General features: G+C 50.1%; 1 protein-coding gene across 1 annotated transcript in view; it reads left to right on the top strand.

The window, feature by feature from the left end:
• Positions 1–1,476: 1,476 nt before the first annotated feature.
• LOC144736628 (lysosomal dipeptide transporter MFSD1-like) overlaps positions 1,477–17,458 on the top strand; it is a 31,853-nt gene continuing 15,871 nt past the window's right edge. Inside the window, exons 1-8 of the mRNA XM_078619192.1 lie at positions 1,477–1,693; positions 5,025–5,125; positions 11,149–11,264; positions 13,005–13,060; positions 13,208–13,351; positions 13,860–14,018; positions 14,745–14,860; positions 16,645–16,745. Of these exons, the coding sequence (XP_078475318.1) occupies positions 1,666–1,693; positions 5,025–5,125; positions 11,149–11,264; positions 13,005–13,060; positions 13,208–13,351; positions 13,860–14,018; positions 14,745–14,860; positions 16,645–16,745 (821 nt within the window). The 5' untranslated portion in view covers positions 1,477–1,665. The remainder of the gene's footprint in view (positions 1,694–5,024; positions 5,126–11,148; positions 11,265–13,004; positions 13,061–13,207; positions 13,352–13,859; positions 14,019–14,744; positions 14,861–16,644; positions 16,746–17,458) is intronic.

The following is a 17,458-nucleotide window of genomic DNA, read 5'->3' as shown; positions in this document are numbered from 1 at the left end:
CTATGTCGTGTATCGATTATCAAAAGCATATTTCCCATCACCCATATAAATATCGTCTACGTGGAGAAAATAGTGAACAATTCATGATATATTCTGCACAATTATTCTAATGATTATGCAAACCAATTAATCCTTTACAGATAAACATCTGCAGTCTATCCGGAGTATTTGTTCAAGCGAGCGTGCTGATGAGACTCTAAAAGTCGAAACCGATCAATCCTTTGCAGACAAACATCTGCAGTCTATCCGCAGTATTGATTCAAGCGAGCGTGCTGCTGATGACACCCCGAAAGTCGAAACCAATCGATCATTTCCAGACAAACATCTGCAGTCTATCCGCAGTATTGGTTCAAGCGAGCGTGCTACTGATAAGACCCCGAAAGTCGAAACCAATCGATCCTTTCCAAACATCTGCAGTCTATCCGCAGTATTTGTTCAAGCGAGCAGTGCTGCTGATGACACCCCGAAAGTCGAAACCAATCAATCATTTCCAGATAAACATCTGCAGTCTATTTGCAGTATTTGTTCAAGCGAGCGTGCTACTGATCAAGTTTCAAGTTCATTGATTAGGTATAGCCCTGTGAGCCATTCGGCTCTTGAATCGGGTGCAACCGCAACAAACAAAAAACAAAAACAGGAACAAAAAACATCTTAAAGTGAATATGTGACTAAGTGCAAACAGAAAATCCAAGAAAAGACAGCAAAATATTGCAGAAAAAATCACCCCGAAAGTAGAAACCAATCAATAATTTCCAAACATCTGCAGTCTATCCGCAGTATTGATTCGAGCGAGCGTGCTGCTGATGATACCCCGAAAGTGGAAACCAATCAATATTTTTCCCTATAAATATCTTAACAGTCCACCCAGCATTGGTTCAAAGCAAGCTGATGAGAGGAATGAACGTCGACACCGGGTCCAGAGAGAGAGTTTGCTTGTATTTAATTGCCATTTGCTCAAGAGAAACCTGACGATGATTCTGCTGATGAGACCATGTGCGTGGGAGCCGGCCCACAGTTTTGCCTGTGTTGAACCAATTCTGCTGGGACATTACGCACTACCAGAAGGTCGTGTTTGTCTGATGGGATGTGTAAAACAAACTATTTACGCATGTGAAGGATACCTATTTATTCCCATCATCCCCAGAGGGCCGATAAAATAGGTAACCGCTGTCGTCAGCATTGGCCTCGTTGTGTGTGAAGCGGTGGTGTTGTGAAACCCAAGAATCTCACTCTACGACTCGTCCATTACACCAACAATGGGGGGGGGGGGTAAGTTTCAATGTAAACACATTTAAAAGTACCTTGGTAACTTTAACACCCACAAAAAACCATACTTATCGATACAATAATGATGCTTCCTGTTAAATGTATTAATACAAAGCATAGTCGAGTTATTATCTGACTTGAAGTGTGTAAATTGTGTGACCACATTATTAAATACCCCCCCACTACCAAGTGCGCAAGTGAACGAGTCCATCCGCACTGATCATCTGACTGTGATTATTGTTGTGGGCACATTACGGTGCCAGACGTATACCATCACTCTCGTCATATTCTCACAAACTTAGCGATCCCACGACGTATTTTACTAACTATCACTTGCTAAGCGTTGTCATCACGCGGCTTTTGTTTGTTGTTGTTATTGTTGTTTTTTTAAGCGACGAAATGGCGCCGACACTATCCGCACATAAAGGTGAGTGAATCCGGATTTTATCGTCTTGTGTGAGGGGGGGGGGGGAGACAAAGGCGGTCGAGACGGGGAGTCCCACCACACCCTCGTACGTAGCGATGACTTTAATTCACTTTGCTTTGCCACGAGATCGTGGCAAGTTTACGATCCTTGTTTTTTGTGTCACTTTAATGGGCGTCTTGGTCAATGTGCACCTAGCCTGGCACGAGCGTTGTTGGTGGTGGTGGTAGTGGTGGTGCCTTCGTGTGTCCCGCGTCTGCTTCGTGGGGTGATTATTATAATTCTGAACCGGTCCCGGGGACCTCCCCTAGGTCGACTCAGCCTTAAAACGAGTACCTGCGCAGTGTGTAAACATCGCCGATTGAGGGATACAAAGACCCACTTGGCCCAACATTCGATTAAAGGCTATACAGAGGAGGTGTGTGTGTGGGGGGGTCTTTGTGTCTATGTGTGTGTACATTCATACGTGTCTGCATCACATCCACAGCGTTGTCTGCCTTTATCCGCGGTTTTTAAAGAAAAAAACCGCAAGTCACTTCCTATTTCTCTCTCTTTAAATAAGAGTCAACGATTTCCCCCTAACCCCAAGATTGACACCGCAAGCGAGTGGGATGTGCCCAGCAAATGTACCTAGTTTTATAATAAATGAACCCGTAAAAACAAAGTTTTTCACTATAAATCCTTTATATGCGTGGCGGCTAGAGTCCTCTCGTCCTCTGGCTTGAGATGGCTGCCACCTATGGGTCAGTTGATTGTCTGCCACCATTAAGCAATTGGTAATTAAATATTGATTTTTTTTTTCCCCCTAAACAGTGTACAATTTTGGAGAAAAAAATTTCACGAAAAATAATTGTCACGCACAACGAGTCTGTGTGGAAAATGTCAGCTCGATTGGATCACGGGAAGTGGGTTAAAAAACGACCGAAAGATTTGCACGGTCGTCAGCAAGCAAGCACGCAAGCAAGCGAACTTAATATAAAGGATTTAAAAAAAAAAGTAAATAAATGCACGTATGAATAAATAATCGGCCGTGGTCTATCCACTGCTGAATGAAAACTTTCCCCAAGCCGCAGATGCTGCGGATGTAACATTTGCAAGCAATCAGCACTCGAGATGATTTCGTCAGCTGCATCTCCTAGGTGCGCGTAAACTAATATAAAAAGCGCTTTATACTCTTACGTTTTTTCGGTGAAGTTACGTAGGTAAAACATAATAATACAAATAATAGAAAACATTTTATTATTATTTTATTTCCATTATTATTTTTATTAGAAAATAAATAATAAACATAATAGGAAAAAGAAGTATTACACTGGTCAACACAAAAAAACAATTCTGGCCTGGACTTTTGCAGCTGTTTTAGACTAATTTCAGGGTGCTGATTCCACATCTGATCTCAGATTTGCTCTATCACATCTCATTTTTATGCTATCGGCATACCCCATTTTCATTGATTTTACCCGAAATTAACTCTGTCACTTATGATTGCAAGTTGTTGCGAGTCAGTGACTGCTTTAGTGTTAAAATATGGTGCTGTATTTTTAGGATAGTGTTTATAATATCATTTTATGTAGATATCCACATTTATTTAATATTTTTCTTCTGCAGTTTTTATTGAAAATGCAATATTTGATATCTCAAAAACCTGATGTGATAGACAACATCTGATGCCAGATTTGGAATCAGCACCCCAAAATTACATTAAAACCGTTGGAATACCTTATGCCAGAAAAAGTGTGTTGACCAGTGTTATTTTATTTCTATTATTTTTATTATTTATTTTTACCTACGTGACTTTACCGAAAAAAATCAAAGCGTATGAATCCTTGCAGTCACGAAAGCTTCAAATCTAGAATTAAGCACTTTATAGCTCATCGGATTCCTCCGGTATGAATAAATATCCCAATGATTTTGCTTCAGTTCCGCTATTATTATTGATTCTTGACCGTGCTTTGTGCTATCCGAGCCAACTTTCTTATTTTACGGTGTCATCAACAACAACGAAAACGACAGCTGAGCAATCGTTAAACTTGGTAAACACGAAACCTCTTAGTTCCACAATTTTTCCCCATTTCATGTCCATACCGTGTGAACTCATACGGTTTACCACATATTCATGTACGGTCCATACTGCCTTTATAGCCGTAACAGGCTAAAATAACCCCTGCCCCGATTAAACCCGGGTATAGTTTGGCCCAGGACAGAGTATACCTGGGGGGATAAAGTGTCCTAGGCTAAACTATACCCGGGGGTTTAAACTAGACTTTGGTTTTTTCGGTAAAGTCACTTAGGTGGAAAAATAAAATAAATTTAAAATGAAAACAACCAAGTTAAATCACGACGTCTTGGATGTTTGTCTTGCGGCCAAAAACGTCGTGATTTAACTTAGTTGTTTTCATTTTGTATTTATTTTATTTTTTACCTACGTGACTTTACCGAAAAAAAAAGTATAGTTTTATTTGTATATATTTTTTAAAGTGATTTGTTTACCTTTCCTATACTTTGCACCCCGACCGTGTTTTTATTATGTTTGTTGTTGTAACGTTCTGACCCCGTGGCTCCGACTGGCACCACCTGTGAAAAAAAGCCTCATAGCTCATCGGATTCCTCCTCCAGTCTAAATAAATATTCTTGATTCCCAACTTCACCATGCACCGGCTTCCAGTTTAGCGCACGGTCCAGTTGAGAATGTTACTGCTCACCAACTAAGCTCTGTAGACCAGCTTGCCCCAGTCCAACCTCAAGAGAGACACAATCTGCACCCAGGGTGAGGATTAACCCAGAGGCTAATGAGGCCTTAAAGGCCCTCGTCATGTTATAGGTTCTTGTACAGGCTCCTCCGTTCCACGCTGTAGTAACAAGCTAAGCCACGGCAGCATATACATTTGCTATTGTCCACCAACAAATCTTGCCCCAGCCGCTCATCATGAGAGACACGCTGCACCCAGGGTTAGGGCAAACCCAGAAGCGACATTAGGCCTTAGGCCCTTGTATGTTGTAGGCCTTACTCGGGGGTAAGGGTTAAAAAGCTAATCTGAACAAGTAAGATGATCTGAAACCACAGCAAAAACACGGAGATGCCAAATAAAGGTTTTTGAATGGATGGAAGTCTTCACAGACCTTCATCCGGCAGCAGATTTATCATGGCTGATGGTGGTGTTGTGTGTGGGTAGTCTATTACAGGTTCGTGGTGCGCTTATTCAACTGCCTGGTGGTGATAGTGTTGTTGTTGTTGTCGTTGTTGTTGTGCGCGCGTAGCCTATTACAGGTTCGTGGTGCGCTTCTTCAACTGCCTGGTGGTGATGGTGTTGTCGTTGTTGTTGTGCCCGCGTAGCCTATTACAGGTTCGTGGTCCTCTTCTTCAACTGCCTGCTCACGTTCGGTTCGTACTTCTGCTTCGACATGCCCAGCGTGCTTCAGGACCAGTTCCAGGCGGTGAGGCACACCTGGCGGAAAACTTAGCTATCTCTTTGCTCCGTTTCCCCTTCTTACATATATTTTTTTATTAGTTGGTTAATTCGCTTCATTCCTTGTGGCACATAGGGCCGCAAGGAGTTCCCCTCCATCTCCCCCTGCCCTTGGCAACATGTTGAGACGGGTTGATCGCTGCTGCCAGCTCCTCCTTCACGGTCTTGCGCCAGGTCGTCTTGGGCAGGGCCGTAGTATCCAAGAGGCCACAGTGGGCACTGTGCCCAGGGGGCCTTCTCACTCACCCATTCACCCAGCCACCCACTCACCCACCCACTCACCCAACCATCTACTCCCTCATTGATCCACTCACTCACCCACCCACTCACTCATTCACCCAGCCACCCACTCGCTCATTGACCCACTCACCCACTCACTCACTCACTCACCTATTCACCCAGCCATCCACTCACTCATTGACCCACTCAACCACCCACTCACTCATTCACCCAGCCACCCATTCACTCATTCACCCATTCACCCACTCACTAACTCACCCACTCACTCATTGACCCACTCACCCACCCACTCACTCATTCACTCAGCCACCCACTCACTCATTCACCCAGCCACCCACTCACTAACTCACCCACTCACTCATTGACCCACTCACCCACCCACTCACTCATTCACCCAGCCACCCACTGACTCATTCACCCAGCCACCCACTCACTCATTCACCCAGCCACCCACTGACTAACTCACACACTCACTCATTCACTCACCCACCCACCCACTCATTCATTCACCCAGCCACCACTCACTCATTCACCCACTCACCCACTCACTAACTCACCCAGCCACCCACTCAATCATTCACCCACTCACCCACCCACTCACTCACTCACTCATTCACCCAGCCACCCATTCACCCACTCACCCACCCACTCACTCATTCACCCAGCCACCCATTCACCCACTCACCCACTCATTCACCCACTCATTCACCCACTCATTCACCCACTCACCCACCCACTAGGGCCATATTATCCAATAGGCCACAGTAGGCACTGTGCCTAGGGCCTACAAGAACCTTAATCCGGCGCTGGTCTTGGGTCTCCCAGGTTTAATTTTGCCCGGTGGTGTCCATCTCAGGGCAGTTTTTTTGGCCAAACAAAATACAATATATTCATAAAATTGGGAATCGGTACGAGAGTCCCAGCACCAAAGCACCGATCACAATGCAGGAGGGGAGCAAGCAAACTTTGAGAGCACACACACACAACCATATACTGTACACAAATATAAAATATCCCCCATATAGCCTTAACAGACTGTAGGGGCAAGTGCTGTTAGCGAGCACCTATGAAGGCCGGAACGGCACACGAGGGGGTGGGTAGCCAGCACCACGCCCGACCGCCTTTGTCTCCCTGTAGTGACGGTGTTTACACATCGCACCAGGTACTCATTTGAGGCTGAGTCGACCTAGGGGAGGCCCGGGACCGGTTCAGATAATCGTCACTGGTGTTGGCCGTGAGCGGGAAACGAACCCGTGTCGCCGGGTTCATAGCGCAGCGCGCTAACCACTACACTATCGCTCCCCACACACACACAATCACACACACAACCACACACACAATCACACACACACAACGATATACACAACCATATACACACACAACAACAACAACCGCCATTCGCCACAATGTGGCGGTGACGTCACCACGACGCTTGTGCCAGGACATGTGCACCTTGAGGCCACGTGAAGTGTCGAACGCCCGCTGGCAGGAGGTCACGGGGCAGACCCAGGTGCCACGGGTCGACTGACCGAGATGACCGAGATGACTGGCTGATGCACCACCTGTGCCCCCTACTGTACCAACTTGCTGTGCTTTAGCCACCCGGCGCTCCGCTCGTTGTTGTGAGCGTCGCTCCTCCACCCTCCGTTGTTGTTGGAGGGCGACTGCCTCCAACTGCCCAGTAGCGTCCTTCACGAGCCTCCTCCACTGAGGCCGATCTTGACACCGCTGGTACCAGTCATCGGCAAGTCCACTCAGCTCCACGTCCTCCTGTACCACATCACTCCATCTCTTCTCTAGCCTGTGCCGCGCCCGTTTAGCCCCCTCGATCCGGCTGAACAAAAGCTGTTTAGGCATGCGGTGGCTGGGCATGCGGGCTACATGACCCAGCCAACGCAGCCTTGCCTGCCGGAGGAGCTCACTGATGGGACTTTGCCCAGATCTTTCAAGGACTTGTGAGCTCCTCACACAATCCAGCCTGGTTAAACCCAGGATGGATCGTAGGCAGGCCAGCCTAAATGTTTCCAACCGGCGAAGATGCTCCACTAGGGGGGTCCACGTTTCGCAAGCGTAGAGAAGGGAGGGAATGACCGTGGCCGAGAAGACCTGAAGCTTCGTGCGGAGTGACAGACCAGGTAGCTTCCACACAGCGTTACGCAACCGATGAAAAGATATTGCCGCTCGACTGATTCGGAGTGAGACCTCAGCTGATAAACTGGAGCCGGTCATAAGCACACTGCCCAGGTATGGGAAACTCTCCACTCTCTCCACAACTGCCCCATCACCAATTGGGAGTTGTGGGGGTGGAGTGTCCGATGGTACAAAATACCCAGGCAGGTGCTTAGTTTTGGTGGGGCTGATGGTAAGGCCCCACCTCTTAGTGGCACGCTCCAGTCTCAGCAGCAGCGTCTCCAACTCCTCTTCTGAATGAGCAGCTATTACCAAATCATCGGCATACATAACGTGGTTGACCAATAGGGAGCCATCCCTTGATCGCACCCGGGCGTCGATCAGCCTCCCATTATATCTGTACCAAATGGAAATTCCCCCGGTACAGCTATTGAAGGCTTCACGAACTATGCAGTCGAAATAGATGTTAAATAATGTGGGAGCCAGAGGACATCCCTGTCGCACCCCAAGGTGTACAGGGAAAGGCTCCGACTCCCGGCCACGTAGTTTTACCCGGGCCCGCTCACCATCATGAAGGTCCTTAATGATCGTGAGCAGAGGGTCAGGGACTCCGAAAGCACGAAGAACAACCCAGAGCCCAGTCCTACTGATGGTATCATAGGCCTTGACCAGGTCAATAAAGCAGAGATGTAGGTCTTTTTGGAATTCCCTACACCTCTGCTGTAGCAGACGGACAGAAAATATGGCATCTGTGCAGGACCGCCCTTTCCTGAAACCGCATTGGGGCTCTGCAAGCCTCTCCTCAGCGTGCCTAGCAAGGCGATGTTGAATAATCCTTGCCAGGACCTTACCCAGCACACTGAGGAGTGAGATGCCCCTGTAGTTGTTACAGTCGGTACGGTCCCCCTTCTTAAAGAGGGGGACCACCAGGGCATCCTTCCAGTCCTGCGGAACCCGTCCAGTGGTCCAGACTGTTGTTATGATGTCATATAGGGCAGTCTATACACACACATCCATATACACACACACACACAATCACACACACACAACCATATACTGTACACACACACAATCACACACACACAACCATATACACACACACACACAATCACACACACACAATCACACACACACATCCATATACACACACACACACACAATCACACACACACACAACCATATACACACACAATCACACACACACAACCATATACACACACACAATCACACACACAACCATATATACACACACACACAATCACACACACACAACCATATACACACACACACAATCACACACACAACCATATACACACACACACAATCACACACACACAACCATATACACACACACAATCACACACACACAACCATATACACACACACAATCACACACACACAACCATATACACACACACACAATCACACACACACAACCATATATACACACACAATCACACACACACAACCATATACACACACACACAATCACACACACAACCATATACACACACACAATCACACACACAACCATATACACACACACACAATCACACACACAACCACACATACAATCACACACACAACCACACATACAATCACACACACAACCACACACAACCGTATACACACACAACCATATACACACACAATCACACAAACAACCACACACAACTACACACACAACCACACACAACCCCACAAGCACACACACACAACGATAAACACACACAACCATAAACACACATAACCACATACACACACAACCACACACACAATCACACACACAATCACACACACAACCACACAAACAACCACACACACAATCATATACACACACACAACCACACATACAATCACACACACAACCACACACACACAACCATAGACACAATCCCACAGACACACACACACTCGCGATCGACGTGCCAGGGCCCCACCAATGAACGTACTGGAACAGTTTATTAAGCAATCTCGCATGCACCCCCCCCCCCCGCCTTGCTCTCACACTCCATTGGTATGGTCCAGATTTCAATAAATTAATCAAACTTTATTGAATGTACATCAAAAGGTAACACTGTGTTTATTTTCACAGTTAAGGTCCACTGAGCTGTGTAGCTCTTTTTCAGAAGCGGCCTCGCCGCGTATGATAGCTCGACGAAGTGGCTGACCATCACTTGGAAATGTGTAGCGGCTTGTTTGTAAATGTGGAGGGAAAAACCAGAGGACCCGGAGAAGAATCCACGCGACCGTAGGGAGAGAGACACGCAAACTCCAAATATGCAGCAGCAGGCGTCAGGGTCGGGATCGAACCCACGACCTCCTGCATACCAGGCGAGGTGGTTAACATCTCCTAGCCACCGTGATGATGATGATGATGATGGTGTAACACACGACCTCCTGTGTACCAGGCGTGGTAGTTAACATCTCCTAGCCACCGTGGTGGTGATGATGATGATCGAACCCACGACCTCCTGCATACCAGGCGAGGTAGTTAACATCTCACCACCATGGCGCCCTTCACAATGAAATCGTCACAAAGCACTTCACATGTAAACATGGCAACGTTACATCAATACAATTTGAGATAGACAAAATAGTAAAAAAGTACACGTTATAAAATACACATTTAGCGCAGCACCCTTTACAATGACATAATCACAGAGAGCTTCACATGTAAACATTGCAACGTTACATCAATACAATTTGAGATGGAAAAAATAGTAAAAAAAACGTTATAAAATACACATTTAGCCCGCATTTTTTTGGGCAGGCAAACACTGTGCGTGGCGCCTTCCATTGCACCCGGACGTCGTTGTGGTTGCGGCTGCGATCGCAAATCTGGCGGTTTACGGCGCGTGGTTTACATTGGCGACCGTCGTGGTAACGCTGCGGCGACATTCGCTTTCTGGTGACGCGTCCACAGCCAACAAGATGCGAGCGTTCGCTCCTGGCCGAGTAAGAATTCCCGTAGACGGAGGAGTTGTCGGACATGGCAGAGAAAAACAAAAATATGATCTTCTTTTTGCAATGGGAATTGCGCTCCTGTTTACGACCGGACCAGACCGAACGCGGTGAATTCGGTTAATTTCTGGTTGGTAATTTGGCTTCGGTCGCACGGGCGAGGCAGCTGTGTGTACTGGGCGGGGGGAGGAGGGTGGTGGAGGTTGGCCTATTAACCAAATTGGATTTCATGCTCCGGTTCACATGCCGAACCGAGTATACTGCAGTGTCAGGTTAAGAAATAATTGCAAAATTAACCGCGCCCGGCATCAGTGTGGAGAGCTTTGTTCCGCACCTCCGACTGGCACGGCTTGGCTACGTACGGTGCGACAGAGGTTCATCGTACACATGTGAGATGTTAACTACCTCGCCTGGTATGCTGGAGGTTGTGGCTTCGATCCTGACCCTGACGCCTGCCGCTGTGTATTTGGTGTGCGGTATGGAAACATCGCCGCTGCTGGGGCGTGGTGCTGGCCACCCACCCCCTCGCGTGCAGTGCCGGCCCTCATAGGCGCCACTCGCTGACAACACTTGCCCCAACAGTCTGTTGAGGCTATAACGCGCTGGGGGGGGGGGGGGGGGGCGTTTGGCGGATCTTTGTCTTTGTGCGCGATACAGAACACCAGCTGCCCGCACAACTCGTCGGCGCACGCGAACGGCAGCGGGGCGTGTGTGGAGGGCTTGGGCATGTCTCCCCAGCAGTACAACCTCCTCTACGCCATCTACGCGTGGACGTAAGCGCTCTACTGCCCTCGATCTGCCCCCACCCCTCCCCCCCCTCTGGTTTGTCAAGGCGCTCTTCCCCCTCCAACCCAGCAGCTTAAATAGACGCTCCAAGCCTGGTGGTGTTTCATTCAGACGCTGTCTTTCCGACAGACGTGTTCTTCACCTGAGGACGGCTGCTTGCGTTGTGGCCGAAACGTCGTGAGAATTATTTTATTATATTTTATTATTTCCCTTCTACGTGACTTTACCGAAAGAACCAAGAAGATGAAAAAATGTTTTAGTTTTATTTGTGCTGACTTGTTTTAAAGTTATTTGTTTCCCTTTCCGACACTCTGCGCTCCTGTTTGTTGTTGTAACTTGGTGACCCCGTGACCCCTTCTGGACCATCTGTGGAAAAAAAACTTCGTAGCTCATCGGATTCCTCCTCCAGTATAAATAAATATTCTGATTCCGAACTTCACCATTCACCGGCTTCCAGTTTAGCGCACGGTTCAGTTGAGAATGTTACTGCTTCTAGATTTGAAGCTTTCGTGACTGCAAGGATTCATATTCTTTACCGAAAAAAACCTAAGAATGTTACTGCTCACCAACAAAGCTCTGTAGACCAGCTTGCCCCAGCCCAACCTCAAGAGAGACACACTCTGCACCCAGGGGGAGGGTTAACCCAGAGGCTATGAGGCCTTAAAGGCCCTTTTCATCTTGTAGGCCCTTGTATAGGCTCCTCCGTTCCATGCCGTGGAGCTTCGTAGCTGATTGGATTTCTCCAGAACGAATGTAGATGCTGATTCCAGAATCCTGTGGTGAGTGTAAGGGGGCTATAAACCATACAACAGTTTTTTATTTTTTATTTTACAAGGGTAAGGCCCCCACTGAGCTGCAACGTAGCTTATCGCGTTGAAATATATCGCAGCCACATACTCCAAACGCGTTCTTTTTATTCTAAATGTGGAGGGGAAAAAACGGAGGACCCGCAGAAAAATCCACGCGACCGCGGTTGAGAGAGACACGCAAACTCCAAATATACAGCAGCAGGCGTCAGGGTCGGGATGGAACCCACGACCTCCTGTATACCAGGCGAGGTAGTTAACATCTCCTAGCCACCGTGATGATGAGAGAGAGAGACACGCAAACTCCAAATATACAGCAGCAGGCGTCAGGGATGAGAGCGAACCCACGACCTCCTGTATACCTGGCGAGGTAGTTAACATCTCCTAACCACCGTGATGATGAGAGAGAGAGACACGCAAACTCCAAATATACAGCAGCAGGCATCAGGGATGGGATCGAACCCACGACCTCCTGTATACCAGGCGAGGTAGTTAACATCTCTTAACCACCGTGATGATGAGAGAAAGACACGCAAACTCCAAATATACAGCAGGCATCAGGGATGGGATCGAACCCACAACCTCTTGTATACCAGGCGAGGTAGTTAACATCTCCTAGCCACCGTGTAGACCAAACCTCGACGTTATTTCTCAGCCAGCACGAGGTCTATCAGAACTGCGCAGTGTTCTGGAGTCAAGTTCCACACAGCACCCGCCACCAGCTCTCGGTTACCGATAGATTCCTGCCACCTGAGCACAGTTGCCATTTCCTGGACTGTCCTGGCTGCAAACTGTCCGCTTCACACCTGCCAGGTGTCCCTGTGTTGCCAGGGGACCAGTGCTGACTCAGCTCCGAACGTGGCAGTGGAAAAGGCAGTGTCGTGTATGGTAATCCGACCCGCCGTGGTTTTGTTTCTCCAGGAATGCGGTGGTGGTGATCGCGGCTGGGTTTCTGATCGACAAGCTCGGCAACCGCGGTGAGCGAACCTCCGAGTTGTTTCGCGTCTCCGAGTCGTCCCGGGGTATCGTGGCAGTACCGGGGCGTTACCGTAACAACAGCGACAGCGAGGAGAACGACAGACGACGGCGTTGACACTCGTGCGTGGTGACGTGTCTCTCCGCAGTGGGGGTGTTTCTCTTCTCCCTGCTGTGCGTGCTCGGCTCCGCCACCTTCGCGCTGGGCTCCCACTTCGGGGGCACGGGCTACATGCTGCCCATCATGCTCTGCGGGCGGCTGATCTTCGGTTCCGGGAACGGCTCGCTCACGAGTAAACACGGGCGGGCCGCACCACACGCCCCCGCGCTCACGAGGGCACGACCTGCGAACGGCACTCGCACTCACGACCGCCACTCACGAACACCACCCTCACTCACGAACTCCACCCCCACTCATGACCACCACCCCCACTCACGAACTCCACCCACACTCACGACCACCACCCCCACTCACGTACACCACCCACACTCACGAACTCCACCCACACTCACGAACTCCACCTGCACTCACGTGCGGCCCATCGCGGGTCCCAGGTCATGCGGCGTTCCCGCCCTCCGGTGAGGAGGCAGCGAGGTCCAGCCGCCCGTGATTTGTCTTTTTTGTGCCGTACGCCACTGTACGTCACTGTACGCCACTGTACATCACTGTACGCCACTGTACGCCACTGTACAGGGGGCCGCGTGACCGCCGGGGACTGGGCCAGCTCATCGGTAATCGTACGAAATGACGACGACGACGACGACGATGACGACGATGACGATAATTTTCATCTCTCCCAGTCGTGCAGAACCGCATCACGGCGTTCTGGTTCAAGGGCAAGGAGCTGGCATTGGCCTTCGGCCTGACGCTGGCCTTCTCGCGCCTGGGCAGCGTCCTCAACTTCTTCCTGACCCAGCGCGCAGAGGCGCAGTTCGGCCTGCAGTGGACGCTCTGGGGCGGTCAGTCAGTATGCTCCCCCCCCCCCCCTCTTCCTCCCCACTCCTCGCACGGTGGCGGACTCGTCGACAGCTTTGACGCAGCACAGCGTCGCCGCGTATCCGAGCGTCGCATATCCGAGCGGGCTCTTTCAACTTCCCGCAGTTAGTGCGGCGTGCGTGTGTGTGCGGTGTAACTGGTGAGGAGCGGTGGTGCAGCAGTTAGCGCTACGCTGCACCACGAACCTGGCGAACCCGAGTTCGATTGCCGCTCACGGCCAACGCCGGTGACGGTTATGTGAATCGGTCTTGGGCCTCCCCTAGGTCGACTCGGCCTCAAATGAGTACCCGGTGCGGTGTGTAAACATCACGTAGGTAAAAAATGAAAAAAAAATTAATAAAAATAAAACAATAAACTCACGACGTTTCGGAGGCAACACAAGTCTCCGTCATCAGGTGGGACCGTCACAGCTCACTTGAGGGAGCAAATCTGGCTGTGACGGTCCCACCTGATGACGGAGACTTGTGTTGCCTCCGAAACGTCGTGATTTTTATTATTATTTTATTTTTATTAATTTTTTTTCCATTTTTTACCTACGTGACTTTACCGAAAGAACTAAGAGTATGAATCCTTGCAGTCACGAAAGCTTCAAATCTAGAAGAGTAAAAAAGCTGTCATTGCCTCCGCGAGGTTGAACGGGTAGGCTGTTGAGGCTGAACGGGGGTGTTGGGGTTGCCCGCGTGTGCTAGGGGCGCTGCTGTGTGCGTTGGGCTTCGTGGCGGCCGTGGTGGTGAGCGTGCTCGACCGCGTCGGCACCAGGCAGCTCGGCCTGGAAGGCAGCGTGCGGCAGGAGTCCAAGAGAGTGGTACTGGCGGGCGGGCGGGCATGGACACACACACACTGACACACACACACTCGCACACTCACACACACTCGCATGCACGCACACGCACACACGCACGCACGGACACACACTCGCACACACACTCGCACACACACTCGCACACACACTCGCACACTTACGCGCACACACACTCGCACACACAACAACAACAAGAACCGCCATTCGCCACTAAGTGGCGGTGACGTCACCACGACGCTTGTGCCAGGCCATGTGCACCTTGAGGCTACCACGTGAAGTGTCGAACGCCCGCTGGCAGGAGGTCACGGGGCAGACCCAGGTGCCACGGGTCGACTGACTGAGATGACCGAGATGACTGGCTGATGCACCACCTCTGCCCCCTACTGTACCAACTGACACACACTTACACACACACTCGCACACACTCGCACACACACGGGCACGCACGCACGTACTGACACTCGCACACCCACACACGCGGATTAATGGATGGATAGACACACGGACGCAGGGATGGACGGGGTGGACACAGTTCCAGCGTGATCAACAGTTGCAGTGTGATCAATCAACAGTTCCAGCGTAATCAATCAACAGTTCCAGCGTGATCAACAGTTGCAGTGTGATCAAACAACAGTTCCAGCATAATCAATCAACAGTTCCAGCGTGATCAACAGTTGCAGTGTGATCAATCAACAGTTCCAGCGTAATCAATCAACAGTTCCAGCGTGATCAAACAACAGCTCCAGCGTAATCAATCAACAGTTCCAGCGTGATCAACAGTTGCAGTGTGATCAAACAACAGCTCCAGCGTAATCAATCAACAGTTCCAGCGTGATCAACAGTTGCAGTGTGATCAAACAACAGCTCCAGCGTAATCAATCAACAGTTCCAGCGTGATCAACAGTTGCAGTGTGATCAATCAACAGTTCCAGCGTAATCAATCAACAGTTCCAGCGTGATCAACAGTTGCAGTGTGATCAAACAACAGTTCCAGCATAATCAATCAACAGTTCCAGCGTGATCAACAGTTGCAGTGTGATCAAACAACAGCTCCAGCGTAATCAATCAACAGTTCCAGCGTGATCAACAGTTCCAGCGTGATCAATCAACAGTTCCAGCGTGATCAACAGCTCAGGAACGAGGGGTTGGGGGCGCGTGGGGGGGGAGGGCTCAAGACATCCGCGGAAGTTCCCGCGACCGCAAGCGGAACGCCGCCCCCCGCGGCGCGCAGCGGCAGCGACGGGCAACGCGCCGAGCGACTGTTGTCGTCGATGTGCCGCCCCCCCCCCCCCCCCCCACGTGGCGATTGAACCTCCCTAGCCGAGAGCCAAGCCCGTGGCGGGAGGTCGTAGCGCGCGGTGACCTCAGCGTTGATAATTGTTTTTTTTACCCTTCTATTTGGCAACAAAACTGACACCTTTTTTACTGGCAAATGAGGTACCAATGGTGTAAATGCTTACCCCGAGCTCTCATACTCTGATGGTGCATTGTCTTTGAGTTGTGCGCCTTTTGGCGTCATCTGGTCCAACCCATGTGAGACTAGGCTCTAAGGAAAGCTGTCTCGGGTGTGGACCAATCAACTTCAAGGACAGTGCATACATTATCAGAGTTGTGTTTTTTGTTTGCATTACGACTGCAGGTATTGTGGTCTATGCAAACATGACTCCTTGTAAAAAAAGGTGTCAGTTTTGTTGCCAGATAGAAGGGTAAAAAAACAATTATCATATTTTTTACTGCCAAATGAGGTCCCAATGGTGACCTCAGCGTTGTCTCCTTGTCTGTGGCAGCGCTTTCTGGACATCCGCTACCTGCCGCTGCGCTACTGGCTGCTGGTGTTCACCATCATGTTCTTCTACAATGGCATCTTCCCCTTCGTGGCGGACGCCAGGTGCCTTGCTTGCTCGGGGTCGCCTCCGTCGTGACCTCTGAGCAGAGGTCGCAAACGGGTTTTGATTCCTTACCCGTACCCGGCCGCACCAGGGTCCCAAATGGCTACCTGTACCCGATACCCGGCCGGGTACGGGTAGCCGGGTATCGGGTAGGGTACGGATATCGGGTACCCGGTTGCGACCTCTGCCTCTGAGCCCTGTTGTTGTTGTTTGAACGACGTGGGTTAGAAGTGGTGGGGGCGGGGGGGGGGGGGGCAGGGGGGGTGGTGATGCGGCCCAGCCGCAGCGCGTTTGCGGCTCGTGATGCTGCTCATGACACCGCTGGTGACACTGCTGGTGACACCGCTGGTGACACTGCTGTTGCCACTGCTCGTGACACTGCTCGTGACACCGCTGGTGACACCGCTGGTGACACTGCTGGTGACACTGCTGGTGACACTGCTCATGACACTGCTGGTGACACTGCTGTTGCCACTGCTCATGACACCGCTGGTGACACTGCTGGTGACACCGCTGGTGACACCGCTGGTGACACTGCTGGTGACACTGCTGGTGACACTGCTGTTGACACCGCTGGTGACACTGCTGGTGACACTGCTGGTGACACTGCTGGTGACACTGCTGTTGCCACTGCTCATGACACCGCTGGTGACACTGCTGGTGACACTGCTGTTGCCACTGCTCATGACACCGCTGGTGACACCGCTGGTGA

This window comes from Lampetra planeri, chromosome 62 (genome assembly GCF_965212315.1).
Source record: "Lampetra planeri chromosome 62, kcLamPlan1.2.h2, whole genome shotgun sequence".
Lineage (NCBI taxonomy): Eukaryota > Metazoa > Chordata > Hyperoartia > Petromyzontiformes > Petromyzontidae > Lampetra > Lampetra planeri.
Note: the sequence above shows the minus strand (reverse complement) of the source record. Positions and strands in the feature narration are given on the sequence as shown.